This window comes from Hyperolius riggenbachi, chromosome 7, assembly GCF_040937935.1.
Source record: "Hyperolius riggenbachi isolate aHypRig1 chromosome 7, aHypRig1.pri, whole genome shotgun sequence".
Taxonomy (NCBI): domain Eukaryota; kingdom Metazoa; phylum Chordata; class Amphibia; order Anura; family Hyperoliidae; genus Hyperolius; species Hyperolius riggenbachi.
In genome coordinates, this window is record NC_090652.1 from 262,175,850 (window position 1) to 262,189,907 (window position 14,058).

At 39.5% G+C, this 14,058-nt stretch overlaps 1 protein-coding gene across 3 annotated transcripts in view; it reads right to left on the bottom strand.

The window, feature by feature from the left end:
* Positions 1–14,058, bottom strand: part of LOC137525837 (sodium channel protein type 2 subunit alpha-like) — a 147,342-nt gene that overhangs the window by 101,336 nt on the left and 31,948 nt on the right. For all 3 annotated transcript variants that reach the window (XM_068247055.1, XM_068247056.1, XM_068247057.1), the window contains exons 5-6: positions 10,829–10,920; positions 5,284–5,481 (exon numbers count right to left, since the gene is read on the bottom strand). In XM_068247055.1, the coding sequence (XP_068103156.1) occupies positions 5,284–5,481; positions 10,829–10,920 (290 nt within the window). The remainder of the gene's footprint in view (positions 1–5,283; positions 5,482–10,828; positions 10,921–14,058) is intronic.

Below are 14,058 nucleotides of genomic sequence, written 5' to 3' on the forward strand. Positions count from 1 at the left end.
GGTTACTTTTGTCCTAGGGCCCCCGTGTGGCTTAAACCTGCCATGTTCATTGCCAAATACAATCAGAACATCCAGCAACATAAATACAAAGTACATACATAGTTCATGTGGGGACTGAGGCATCACCAATACTGGTACTTGCTTATTTGCTAAAGTACAGTGGAAACAGGAAACACTGGGAAGAATACACTATCCTTGCAAGCCTACAATCTAAAGGGTGGTGGTGTTAAGCTCGTAAGAAGTGGGGTGTTTTAAGGGTACTTTTGAAGGTTTCTGGGTTTGGAGCATGAAAAACAAACTGTGGGAAAGAATTCCACAGGAGAGGTGACACTCATAAGAAGTCCTATGTGAGAGATATTCAAACTGGAGGACTGGAGATTTTCAAGGGAGAAGTGAAGGTTTCAGGTGGGATGGTATCTGGAGATTAATGAAGAACTGTACGGAGGGGACAGGTTTTGGAGAGCTTTGAATGAGTAGAGTTGGGAGTTTGACTTGGATCCTTTGGGTATAGATGACAATTCCTGGCATTAAGCTCAGTTGGCCAAACATAATTTCACAGCAGGGATAATAATAATGCATGTTTAGAAATATAAAGGAAAAGTTGGCTACATAGATAATTTTATTATAACACCTTCCACCATTCCCCATTTACATCGTTATCACAAACCATATTAACCAAATAAATCTGTTAATTTCTTCACCAAGGAAAAAAGTCTAAATAATTGACCTGTGGAAGTACTGTTTTTTATACAAAGCCCCAGTTAATGCTTCCAACATTTATTTATTAATAAGGCTAGAAAGGGGACTGTGCAATGATGTAGCCATTCCAGAGAAGTTTCCCTTGGAAAAGTCAGTCATGTAACAGAGAGATTTCTCCAACAAAAATGGAGCTAGCAGCAGAATGGGTGTTGATCAGCAATAGAGCAATTTTTACTCATCCTGTGCTGTTGAGAGATTAAACACTTTGTGGCCAGCCCTGCAGCTCAGCAAATTCTTATTATTATGAAACATTGTTTTATGAGAGTCTTATAGCAGAGGAAGGGGATGGGAGAGGTCAGGTGATTTGCACCAACAATATGATACTAGATGCTGCTTCCTCCCATTTCCTCTTTGGCTGCTTAATGTATGATTGTGGATGGGATGTGGGCGGGGTCTGAAGTCTCTGAATAGCTTTCTCTGCAGAAAAACTGCAGTGTCATCTCAACAGGAATTGGAGCTACAGGACTTAGCCAGTCGGGTGTTTTCATTATAATTACTGCAAAAGCACAGCTAAACTAGGGCTTTAACCACTTAAGTCCCAGCGAACTATGCCCCCTTAAGGACCAGAGAACGCTGGTACCAGAAACGGTGGAACACCGACAGATAACAAATCGCCGCACATACCCGCCACAATCGCCATCACCGCCGCACGTTGGGAACCTGGGCCACCCACTCTGCCATCGCTATGACGGCAGAGTTTCTGTGAGCCGGTCAGGAGCCGCTTTCATTGGCTCCTAATAACCCTGTCTTTCAATGTAAGCCAATGGGAGTTGCTTACGTTGAAAGACAGGGCCAGGAGCCAATGAAATTGGCTCCTGATCCGCTCACAGGGCTCTGCGGTCATAGAGACAGGCAGAGCAAGTGAGCTGCGGTGAGAGACGTCGGGATTAAGTGGCGAGATCAGCGGGAGCGACGGAAACGCGCAGCAGCGGCTGATTGAAATCTACACCCTGCCAGCCAGGTAACCAACAAAACAGGGCGTAGATTTCAATTAGCTTGGTCCTAAAGTAGTTAACAAGTACCCCCACTTAGCGTAGTGGTGAGTATTTTTATTTCTTTTGTTTACACGATCCTGCTCTGATTAGAATGCAGAGCACAGCTCACTTGCAGTATGTCTGCCTTCCTTGGCGCACAGTCCACTGTTACAATGTGGACTGATGGATGATGTGTCTTAAGAGGAGACAAGCTTGAACTAATGTATGTCATTTAGCTCGCTCTACAGATGGACGGTACTGAAACAATTTGTTTCCGAGCAGCAAAGAGAACGCAGAATTATAAAAACCTAATCTAATAATGGTGACCAGTACAGCTTCGGGCCTGAAAGACATTGTAGATTAACATCACTCATCTCCCTGGAACCAAAGTGCAATTTATTTGTTACAGGCTTAATGCTTTATCTGCAAGGAAATTACTGAATATACAAATTGGCCCGTTTTATTTTATGACTCTGTAGTCTTCTTCATAATAGCTGCACTGACCGGTCATCTTATAGCAAGCCAGCTACATGGAATGTATAGGGATTTATTTCTCATTTTTGTTTTTACTTAATGGAGTTTGGTAATACAAATATGGTTTCTTGTTGGATCATGAAGCAACCTTGGTGGTCTTTGGGGGACACGTGCTAGACTTTTGTAGGCCAAGGAGGCTGGTTGGGGAAATGCCAGCTGGGAAAAGTCTTGCGTGTGTACAAGGCTTAAAGAGAATCTGTACTGTCCGATTTGTACAATTAAAAAAAACATACCAATCGAGTCCCTGTGATCTCCTGGATCTCACTTTGTCATTTCCGCCACTCCCCACCATGATCCTAGCTTTTAACTAATACACTAACATGTGTGTATGTATTGTGTGTATGTATACAGTGGTGTGAAAAACTATTGCCCCCTTCCTGATTTCTTATTCTTTTGCATCTTTGTCACACTTAAATGTTTCTGCTCATCAAAAACCGTTAACTATTAGTCAAAGATAACATAATTGAACACAAAATGCAGTTTTAAATGATGGTTTTTATTATTTAGTGAGAAAAAAAACCTCCACATCTACATGGTCCTGTGTGAAAAAGTGATTGCCCCCCTTGTTAAAAAATAACTTAACTGTGGTTTATCACACCTGAGTTCAATTTCTGCAGTCACCCCCAGGCCTGATTACTGCCACACCTGTTTCAATCAAGAAATCACTTAAATAGGAGCTATCTGACACAGAGAAGTAGACCAAAAGCACCTCAAAAGCTAAACATCATGCCAAGATCCAAAGAAATTCAGGAACAAATGAGAACAAAGTACTGTAATTGAGATCGATCAGTCTGGTAAAGGTTATAAAGCCATTTCTAAAGCGTTGGGACTCCAGCAAACCACAGTGAGAGCCATTATCCACAAATGGCAAAAACATGGAACAGTGATGAACCTTCCTAGGAGTGGCTGGCCGACCAAAATTACCCCAAGAGCGCAGAGAAAACTCATCTGAGAGGCCACAAAAGACCCCAGGACAACATCTAAAGAACTGCAGGCCTCACTTGCCTCAATTAAGGTCAGTGTTCACAACTCCACCATAAGAAAGAGACTGGGCAAAAATGGTCTGCATGGCAGATATCCAAGGCGCAAACCACTTTTAAGCAAAAAGAACATTAAGGCTCGTCTCAATTTTGCTAAAAAAAATCTCAATGATTCGCAAGACTTTTGAGAAAATACCTTGTGGACCGACGAGACAAAAGTTGAACTTTTTGGAAGGTGCGTGTCCCGTTACATCTGGCGTAGAAGTAACACAGCACTTCAGCAAAAGAACATCATACCAACAGTAAAATATGGTGGTGGTAGTGTGATGGTCTGGGGTTGTTTTGCTGCTTCAGGACCTGAAAGGCTTGCTGTGATAGATCAAACCATGAATTCTACTGTCTACCAAAAAATCCTGAAGGAGAATGTCCGGCCATCTGTTCGTCAACTCAAGCTGAAGCGATCTTGGGTGCTGCAGCAGGACAATGACCCAAAACACACCAGCAAATCCACCTCTGAATGGCTGAAGAAAAACAAAATGAAGACTTTGGAGTGGCCTAGTCAAAGTCCTGACCTGAATCCTATTGAGATGTTGTGGCATGACCTTAAAAAGGCGGTTCATGCTAGAAAACCCTTAAATAAAGCTGAATTACAACAATTCTGCAAAGATGAGTGGGCCAAAAATCCTCCAGAGCGCTGTAAAAGACTCGTTGCAAGTTGCCACAAACGCTTGATTGCAGTTATTGCTGCTAAGGGTGGCCCAACCAGTTATTAGGTTCAGGGGGCAATTTCTTTTTCACATAGCTCCATGTAGGTTTTGAGTTTTTTTTTCTCACTAAATAATAAAAACTATCATTTAAAACTGCATTTTGTGTTCAATTATGTTATCTTTGACTAATAGTTAACGGTTTTTGATGAGCAGAAACATTTAAGTGTGACAAACATGCAAAAGAATTAGAAATCAGGAAGGGGGCAAATAGTTTTTCACACCACTGTATATATATATATATATATATATATATATACACAGTATATATATCGTTGGTTGTTACAATAAAAAAATGTCAGTTAAATATATATTATAGGAGACACACACAGTGATATTTGAGAAGTGAAATTAAGTTTATTAGATTTACAGAAGGTATGCAATAATTGTTTAAACAAAATTAGGCAGGTGCATACATGCATACACACACTGTGTGCATCTCCTATATGATATATTTAACTGACAATTTATACTGGAAAATCATGACAATTAACAAGGTTGCCCAAACTTTTTCATCCCACTGTGTATATATATATAAAAAGTTCCACAAGGGTTTGCAGCACACTCGTGTGCTGCAAACCCTTGTGGAACTTTGTTGTATTACTGAGGACCTGGGGAATCCTCTGTTTGCTTGCACACCCTCCCTCAGCGAGGGATATTCACGAGCTGCTGATCCCTTGTGTACCTGTGGGTATATATATATATATATATATATATATATATATATATATATATATATATATATATACTGTATATTGTTACAGTATACTACAAGTTTTTATTACATAGTGAATTAACTGCACTCCAGTCTGAGATTCTCACACTTTCTTAGCATGTGATGGGCAGCTCCCTCCCCCTTAGCCTCACAAACTGCATCACAGACAAGCTGAAACTGGGAGCAGACTGTGCGTAATAAACAAAGCACACAGAGCCTGCAGGGGGCGTGCATAATGTGTCCCCGTTACAACAGAGGCAGCCCATTCCTCCCTGGGTCGACAAAGATTGACAAAGGAAAGAAGATTAGATATATTACAGAGACAGTGCTACTAGAAAAGGCTGCAGTAATCCAGACCACATTAGAACAGGTATAGGAACTTACAGGATAGAAGATATAAGGCTGAAAATTTTGTTACAGAGTCTCTTTAAAGGGAACCCTAAGTGAGAGTGATATGTAGGCTGCCATATTTATTTTGTTGTAAACCACGACAGTTGCCTGGCAGTTCAGTTAATCTTCTGGCATATGTAGAGTCAAAACCCAGGTTTAGAACTTACTTTCATCTTTTGCATATTCCTCAATGCTCATATTAAGAGGTAAATCTTGTGGAAGGTACACACACTTATTCCGCAGGTGTCCCATGAATAGCTGCAGTCCTATTAATGCAAACACACTCAGACAAAACACTGTGAGGATCATCACATCCGAAAGCTTCTTAACCGACTGGATCAGGGCTCCTACAATGGTCTTTAAGCCTAAAGAAAAAGAAAAATTAAAGAGATCAGAAAAATGTAAGGGTATCTATTGTGATAGGAATATGAAGGAAGTTACTCTTGACACATTCAGAAGGGTAATCCTACCCAGAGGAGCTTATAGTCTAAAAGAATGAAGAAATTGGAGGTGACGGTAGTAGTTGCAAAGCTGTGATGCCCTGGCTGGCTATGTAATGGAGAATGAGACAAAGCTGGATCAGTAACTGACAGAAACATCTCCTAGGTAATATTGTATGCTTGCCTGAAGACATTTTATGATTACATTTTAGGTTCATAGGCGAGTGTCAAATGGAATATGGGAGTTCCAGTACAGAGGAGAAGATTGTGAGAAATCCTGAAAGAGGATACTCAGACTAAAATGGACATTCTATTATGTATAAGTGACAAGACTTTATATAATCTGTTAAGTGCTGTGATATGTATATAAATGCATTGTACAGTTATTTTATTATTTTTACTTGTTGACCCATACAGCCTGCCACAAACAATATGTAGGCTGTACAACCAGATCGCTGTGTACAAGGACAGCCGACCACTTTGTGGAGCAGTTAATCTGGGAGGAAGAAATTGCTGAATTTACTTAAACACTTTGGACAGGACAGTGCCATGGAGGTGAAGTGACTCATTTCATTCAATGTGGGGTGGAGAGAGTTCATAGCGATATTAAGAGGAAATACCAGCTAAGAAAGCTCTTGGAAATGGAAATGTTATTGCATTGTTTCCACACGGGAACTAAAGAGGCTAGGAGGTTCAACTACCGCCGTGAAGACAAGAAGACAATCGGTTTATTTAGTTTTTCTTTACTAGTCTAAATCTATACTGTGTATGTATATACATTATATATACAGTACACATACTGAAGGTCTATGTCATGACTTAATGGCTGGCATGTTTTCATTCAGCTGTTTTGCCACTATGCAGCTTGTATCTTTTAACTTTTGAAGACTAAAGGTGGCCACACATGATACAATAAAATGATCCAATTTTACAGCAATTCGATGAAAACCATCGGATCTCCCCAAAAAATTCGAAAGCTTTTTTTTCATTCGACTGAAAAATCCGATCGGATTTCCCGTTTTCTTCGATTTTTATCGATCCGGAATGCCAGATATTTTTCTTCAATCTTTCTAAAGATTGTATGGTGTGTGTTAGATTTTCAATTTATTAATATATACACCCAAGAAATTTTGGCAGAGTTTCCAATCATTTTTATCATAATAGGGGAAATATTGAACATACGTGTGTGGTACATTGGTCATATTTTTTAAATGTTACAATCAGTCAGAAAAATTGATTACAATTCTTAAATTGAACAGATATTTAAAAAATTGTGTGGTGTGTGGCCACCATTAAGAAAGCAAATTTTGTAAAAGAGCTGTGCCAGCTTACTTTGGAGAAGTTGGATTACTAACCCAGGTGGTACACGGGTGTATCTGCTGCACGCTTTTTACCCTGCAGCGCTTGAGTGCTGTCCTACACACTTTTTTAGCAACTAGCTGTTTTGTTTAGGTATTTTTTATTGGTTATTATACTGAGCAGTCAAAGGTTTTAGTTCCTATTGGCTGAGGAAGTGGCTTGTACTACGAAGACTGACTACAATTTAGGACCTGCTAGGGTCTGAAACTCTTTCTCTGGGATGTAGTCTGTGTTTAATAACGTGGCGCAAAACAATTAAATCTTTGATGCGGTCCACTGTGATGGTGCATATTTCATTTTTTGGATATGGTGAATTTAATTTCCAGAGTTTTCAACTGGGGAAAAAATAAGTGGAAGTAATTAAAACTGGTCAAAGGGAGTTTTGATTGTTGTGATCTTTGTGGGCCCTCCTGGAGTGATTTCCCAAATTCCTGTCTGAACATGAAATGATGGACATTATCAAAGTTTTAACCCCTAACCAGACAGTGTAAAATAAAATTAAAATTGTTTCTGGTGTTGGGTTTTAATTGACGTTAGATGTGATAGGAAATGTTAAAACATCAACCAAATTGTTGAGAAATCCTTTAGATCAGTGAGATTTAATGCAAGCGTCTGTAGCCTGCAGAGTACCAAACAGCTTAAAAGTCTTAGGCTCCAACCCATAAATGGGATTTCAAACTTTCTTCTTGCTGGGAGTAACAAACAGTTCCCACTTACAGAAATTCACCATGAAGGCCACTTAAAATCGGACACTAAGCAAGAACAACCTTTTTGAAATTTGGGAAAGTTAGCGTGATGTGATTCTCTACAGCAGGGCTGTCCAACTCCCGTCCTGGAGGGCCATATCCCTGCCAGTGTCTAGGATAGACAGAGAAATGGAGAAATGTGGTCTACTTGATGAACCACACCTTTCCTGATTCAGTCCAATCATTTAGTTTGAGCTGTGCCAAAAATGTGAGAAGACCTTGACCTCAAGGACTGGAGTTTGACAGCACTACAGGATCAATTTAACTTGCTTTTGGAGGAAGTCTAATATGCTTACTATTAAAACTTTAGATCACACATATATACACAAAGAAATACTGTATGTATTTATTATCTGTCACATGATAGTGTAGGATAAAATATAAAAAAAACACATTCAGTGACCATGTGTTCTACAAGCCAAGCGCTACTGAGCCCACCAAAAATGACAGCATATGACAGAGTCTGGCAGGACCATCGAGTGGCAGCTAGTCTACATTCTGAGGGAAGGGCCACAGATGAAGTTTTGAAAACATGAGTCTATTTAGTAAAACACTGTAAAGGACAACAATGTACAGTTTGCAGCTACCTATATAAGGGCCATTATTCAATTAACTCGAGGAGATATTTGCACGCGCATATGAAATAGAGGCAAAAGGAAATTTGGGTACCCGAGATAGCCAATAATAAAATATCAGTAAAATTATTGACATTCTATTATTAAGCACTATGTATTGATGATATCAAAATATCCATCATTTATACTGATATTTTACTATTACCCCATTGTCATTTGAAACCTCCCTCTATGGAGGCCTAACCCAAACTAACCCCCCAATTGATACCTAACCCTCACTATCCCTCCAACCCATGCCTAACCCTATCCAACCCCCTCAACCATATGCCTATCCCTACACACAACCCCCCAACCAGTACCTAACCCTAACCACCCCCAACCAATGCTTAACCCTAACAAACCCCCAACCAATGCGTAACCTTAACCGCCCCCCCACGTTTGCCACAATACCCGCCGATATCCTTGCCCGATCTATGCCTACCCCTAGCCTAACTGCGACTACAAAAAAGTGTCATCTATTTTATCCGGTGCTAGAGGCACCAGGGAAATTTGGGTGCTGCCCTAGGTACCATGTTTTTTGCTGCAGCTGGGAGCTATAACTAAAAATGTGGGTGCCGGATACACCTGATAAAATGCCTGGGCCACCTGCTATACAAACTGCTGCTAAAAATAGAAAAAATTCCTATCACCCATTTTCACACCTTAAAATGCCTTTTAAGCCACTAGCAAGCAAAAAACAGTACTGTACTCAAAAAAATTTTGACAGTACTTTTTAACCTACTTTTTGGTACTTTTTCAATTGAAGAGTGGTATAGAGAGTGGTGTAGATTGGGAAGAAAAAAAGTGAATTGGATAAGGGTTAAGGTCTTACATGGGTGTTCCATTCCTGTTGTTCATTGTTGCCTTCTGGATCCATACAAAAACAGTGGTATACTATAATACAGGGGCCTATAAGCAGTTAACTTTCTCCTAAGTTTTCTCCTAGGCGATCATTTTTCATCTTCTCTTTAAAAATAACTTTTTAGCACTTTGCATTGGAAAAAGTACCAAAAGACAGGTAAAAAAGTACTGTCAAAATTATTTTGAGTATCTTAATGCTTTCTGGGGATTTAACCTCAATGGTGGTATGATTATTTCCGGATATTAGTTTATTTTTAAAAGTTTTAGACCCTAAGATCATGCCGCCAGAGTCTGTGCAGCAGCCCCGCTCTCACTCAGAACTGCAATTTTACCTCTGTCCTCCGGGTGGTGCTGTAACTCTGTAGTGAGATCGATGACAGCGATCTCACCAGAGTGATTTAGAGCCTCGAAGGACAGGAAGGAGAATGGCTACCGATGTCTGGATCCCCCGGGAGGTGAGTAAAAGCACCCACTGCGCACTATACTCTGCATTGAGCTCCCAGTAGCTAGCAAAAGTACCACTCGGGATTACCGCCAGGGAGTTTAAAAGGCATTTTATTGACAAAATGTGAAAATATGACCTAGGAGAAAACTCAGGAAAAAGGTGACTTGCATGTGGACCAGAGTGTCTCTAGCAGTTATTCAGTCACATGGGTATGCAGCAGGGAGAGTTCTTGCTCTGTCTGCAGGAGCCATGCATCCCTGCTGACTTATAGCCTATCACAGTTCTGTCTGTAGTAGGAAGGTGTGGCTTCAGACTGACTGGTAGGGAAAGGAATTAGCAGGAAGGTGCAGTTGTAATTTTGATAAAACGAAAAAATAATTTGTTTATTTTGTGTTTTCATTTGTTATATAGCAAAAACTGTATTTTTTATATGCATAATGACATTTTAAATAATATTCAATTAAAAATAATTTCCACACTTCCTGTTTCAGTTGACACTACAGGAAGTACAGGGAAAACAGAACTAAATGCTGCATAAGTGATATAGCCCTTTAAAGAGTTTTAACTGCTTCAAAGTGGATCCGAGATAAACCTTTACTCATTACATAATTGTGCCCCTTACATATAGTTTATAGGGAAATCCTCAAGCCAAATACTTTTTTTTTTGTTTTAATATCCTAATTCACTATAAACTAAACAAACGTCACCAACAGCTCCTCCAGTGCCTAGGCATTCTGAGTCCCATGTAGCAAGTGCTCTTGTGAGCTCAGTCTGGGGGGGAGGAGTTTTTTCCCAAAGGAGGAGCAGGAGGCATTACCAGCCAGAGATTTCGGAGGCAAGGGGGTATAGAGGGGAGGAGAGAGGAGTGGAGTGTTTACAGGCTGTGGGGTGGAGATACAGAGCAGCTTGCCTGTGTGTAATAATGACAAGCTGAATATGGCTGCTCTCATTGTATCACAGGAAGAAATAATCATATACTGTTGAAGCTGTTTGCAGCTAGATTTGCTGTGTAAACTATCTAAACTTTAGATAAGATATATAGACAAGTTACTTGTTATAATTAGTTTTTCATCTCAAATCCACTTTAAATGAGAATAGTTCCCTGAGATAGACTGAACTGAGGCTCGGGGTCCACAGACTCGGTCACATATCTACAGAAACCACAAGGAAGCACAAACACAAACACAACATACACATAGCTGGATAGACACAGCGGCTTGACACCTAACACCAATTATACACCTTACCTGGGATGACAGAAATAGTTTTCAGAGCCCTTAATACTCTGAAAGTTCGGAGAGCTGAAACATTGCCTAGGTTTACAAATTCTGTTACATACCTGTAATATTAACATCAACAGACACTTGTAGTATTAACATTGACAGACACGTACAGTAAAAGTCATTGTAAGTACTGATCCACTAGTTACATCTTCCTCACAGTACACTGATCTGTGGGTACAGCTCCTAAAGGAGTGACCTATCAGCCAAGCAGCGTAGGTGCAGTTCAACTTCATTTTCCATTTACTTCTATGAAGTACTCAGCGGGTGGAGCAGGGCCAGATTTACCATAAGGCACTGTAGGCACGGGCCTACAGGCGCCTGATGATGGAAAGATGGCTCACTCCCCTCCCCAAGTGCCTCCCTCCTGCCTTACCTATTCAGAGTCCCAAGCGGAGTGTAAATGGGGGGTTTGCTTACCTGGGTCTCAGCATTCCACTGACCAGATCTCTCTTAAAGAGAATCTGTACTCTAAAATTCTTACAATAAAAAGCATACCATTCTATTCATTATGTTCTCCTGGGCCCCTCTGTGCTGTTTCTTCCACTCCCTGCTGCAATCCTGGCTTGTAATTGCCAGTTTTAAGCAGTGTTTTCAAACAAAAAACATGGCTGCTAAAAGCTTGTGATAGGCTCTGAGAAGCTCTGTCTGTGACTCACTCAGAGCTTCCAGGGGGCGTGGAGAGGGTGCGTATAGCTTCTATCCTATCACAAGCAGAGCTGCACATTCCAGCCTGAGTGCCTGAGCCCGACAGAGCCGACAGAGGAAAGAAGATTAGATTATAGATTATATAACAGAGATAATACAGCCACTGTGCAACTAGGAAAGGCTGCAGTAAGAGACACCACATTAGAACAGACATAGAAACTTATAGGATAGAAGAAATAAGGCTGAAAATTTTGTTACAGAGTCTCTCTTAAGTCGGGGGCACCTATAGCTACCTAATACTTGGGGGCACCTCTAATTACTTAGTATTAGGTAGCCAGAGCTATCCTCTGTGTTAAGGAGCACCTGTAGCTTCCTATAACAGGCAAGGGAAGTAAGGGAGAAGTGACAGCCGGTCAAGCCAGCTCACAGTTCGGCGGGTGTTTGTAGGTTCATGGAGGGTTTGAAGGTTCCTAGGGTGCAAGGACATCTGTGCCTATAGGCTCTTGTGATGTAGATCTGGGCCTGAGGGGAGCTTGACCACATTGTTTTTCCACTGCCAATTGCAAACACATGTGCAAACGCACTGCGATTTTCCATGAATTGTCAATGCTGTTTTTCATTGTCATGCCTGCACTTCAGGGATGCGCGAAAATGCCAATATTCTTTTTACATTCATTTTCCCGAACATAATGTACAATTCAACTTTCGATTGTAAAATTTTTGATTTTCACATTCAATTTTTTGTGTTTTTTGCAAATTATTGTGGTAAAAATAATGCTTTTTTTGTGTTTTTGCAAATGTTCTCATTGGAAAGAAAATTTAGTTTTTTATGACCATATTGCAAAAAAAAAATACAATGGATTTTCATAAATATTTTTTTAAACCGAAAATAGCATTTTCAATGCAAAAATGACTTTGACAAAAATTAAAAAGCAACACTGCTGCGCTTGTGTTTTTTGCTTGGTTTGGCAAAGGAAAAAAGACAATTGCAAGAAAAATGTATAGGACAGTTTTTTGTGTTCCCATTTACTTTTTGCTTTCCTCTAGATTAGGCTTTCTCAACCAGGGTTCCTTGAGTACTCTGCAGGGGTTTAAAGACCGTGCCACCTGCAAAATAAATTCAGGGGTTCCATGAGATCTAAAAATTACTTGCAGGGGTTCCCTGAGATCCAAAAAGTATTTGCAGGGTAAAAAAGGTTTAGAAAGGCTGCTGTAGATCAACGGAGGTATGTTAAGGTGTGGCCCTTTTTACATATATGACTTCTCAGTATGTTTACTGTTATGCTAGAATTATACTTTCTGGTTGAACTATATGTACAAATGTCTTTTTTTTTTTAAACTCAACTATGTAACTATGACTTAACACAAAGGCACATATGGTAAATGAATTAGGCAAAGCATTTAGTTTGGGGGAAAAAATGTAATGGCATTAGTAAAAAAAAAAAAGTCCAATCACAGGTGTCCCCAAAATCAAATGGAAGTTCATCCAGTGGGAAAAGGCCCTTATAAATATGTGCATTATATAAATAAAAGACTCGAGAATTGGGAATAAAGTAAAAACTTTATGGTCATGGTCTCAAAACCAACATGTTCAGGAATGATGACTAGCATTTTCGTCAAAATATATCGACTTCTCACAAAAATTAGAATTTTCTCAAAAATGCATTGAATTCAAGAGCACATGAGAAAAAAATTGTGAAAAAAATATATTCCTTTTCATTTGTAAAAATTCTGAACACTTTCATGAATTTTTTGGGTTCGGAGTCTTTGTTGAAAATGTACAATCATCCCTTAATACAGGACCCATAACAGTAATGTAAAGGCGCAGTGGCCCTTATTCAATTCACTTTTTCTTCTACAGTTTCTCCCAGGAGGTACTTGTTCATCTTCTGTTTAAAATAACTTTTCAGCACTCTGCGTCTGCAACTGAAAAAGTTCCAAAAAGAAGGTGGAAAAGTGATATCAAACCTTTTTTGAGTATTTTCTTGCTTGTTGGTGGCTTAAAAGGCATTTTTATTAACACACTTAAAAATATAACTAAGAAACCATATGCAATTCACTTTTTCTCCTGAGTTTTCTCCTAGGACATAATTTTTCATATTCTATTTAGAATAACTTTTTAGCGCTTTGCAGTTGAAAAAAAATACCAAAAAGGAGTTGAAAAAGTACTATCAAAACTATTTTAAGTATTTCCTTGCTTGTTGGTGGCTTCAAAGGCATTTTACTGACACATTTGAAAGTATCACTAAGGGGGAAAACTCAGGAGTTAATTGCATATGAGCCAAGGGCCCATATGCAATTATTTTTTTCTCCTGAGTTTCCTACTAAGTGACATTTTCAAAATAGTCAATAAAATCCGTTTTAAGCCACCAGCGAGCAATAAAACACTCAATACAATTTTAATAATACTTTTCCATCTACTTGTTGGTACTTTTTAATTGTAAAATGCTAAATAGTTATTTTAAATAGAAATGGAAAATTATCTCCTAGGAGAAAACTCAGGAGAAAAAGTGAATTGCATATGGTGTGAGAACATCACTAAGGTGAAA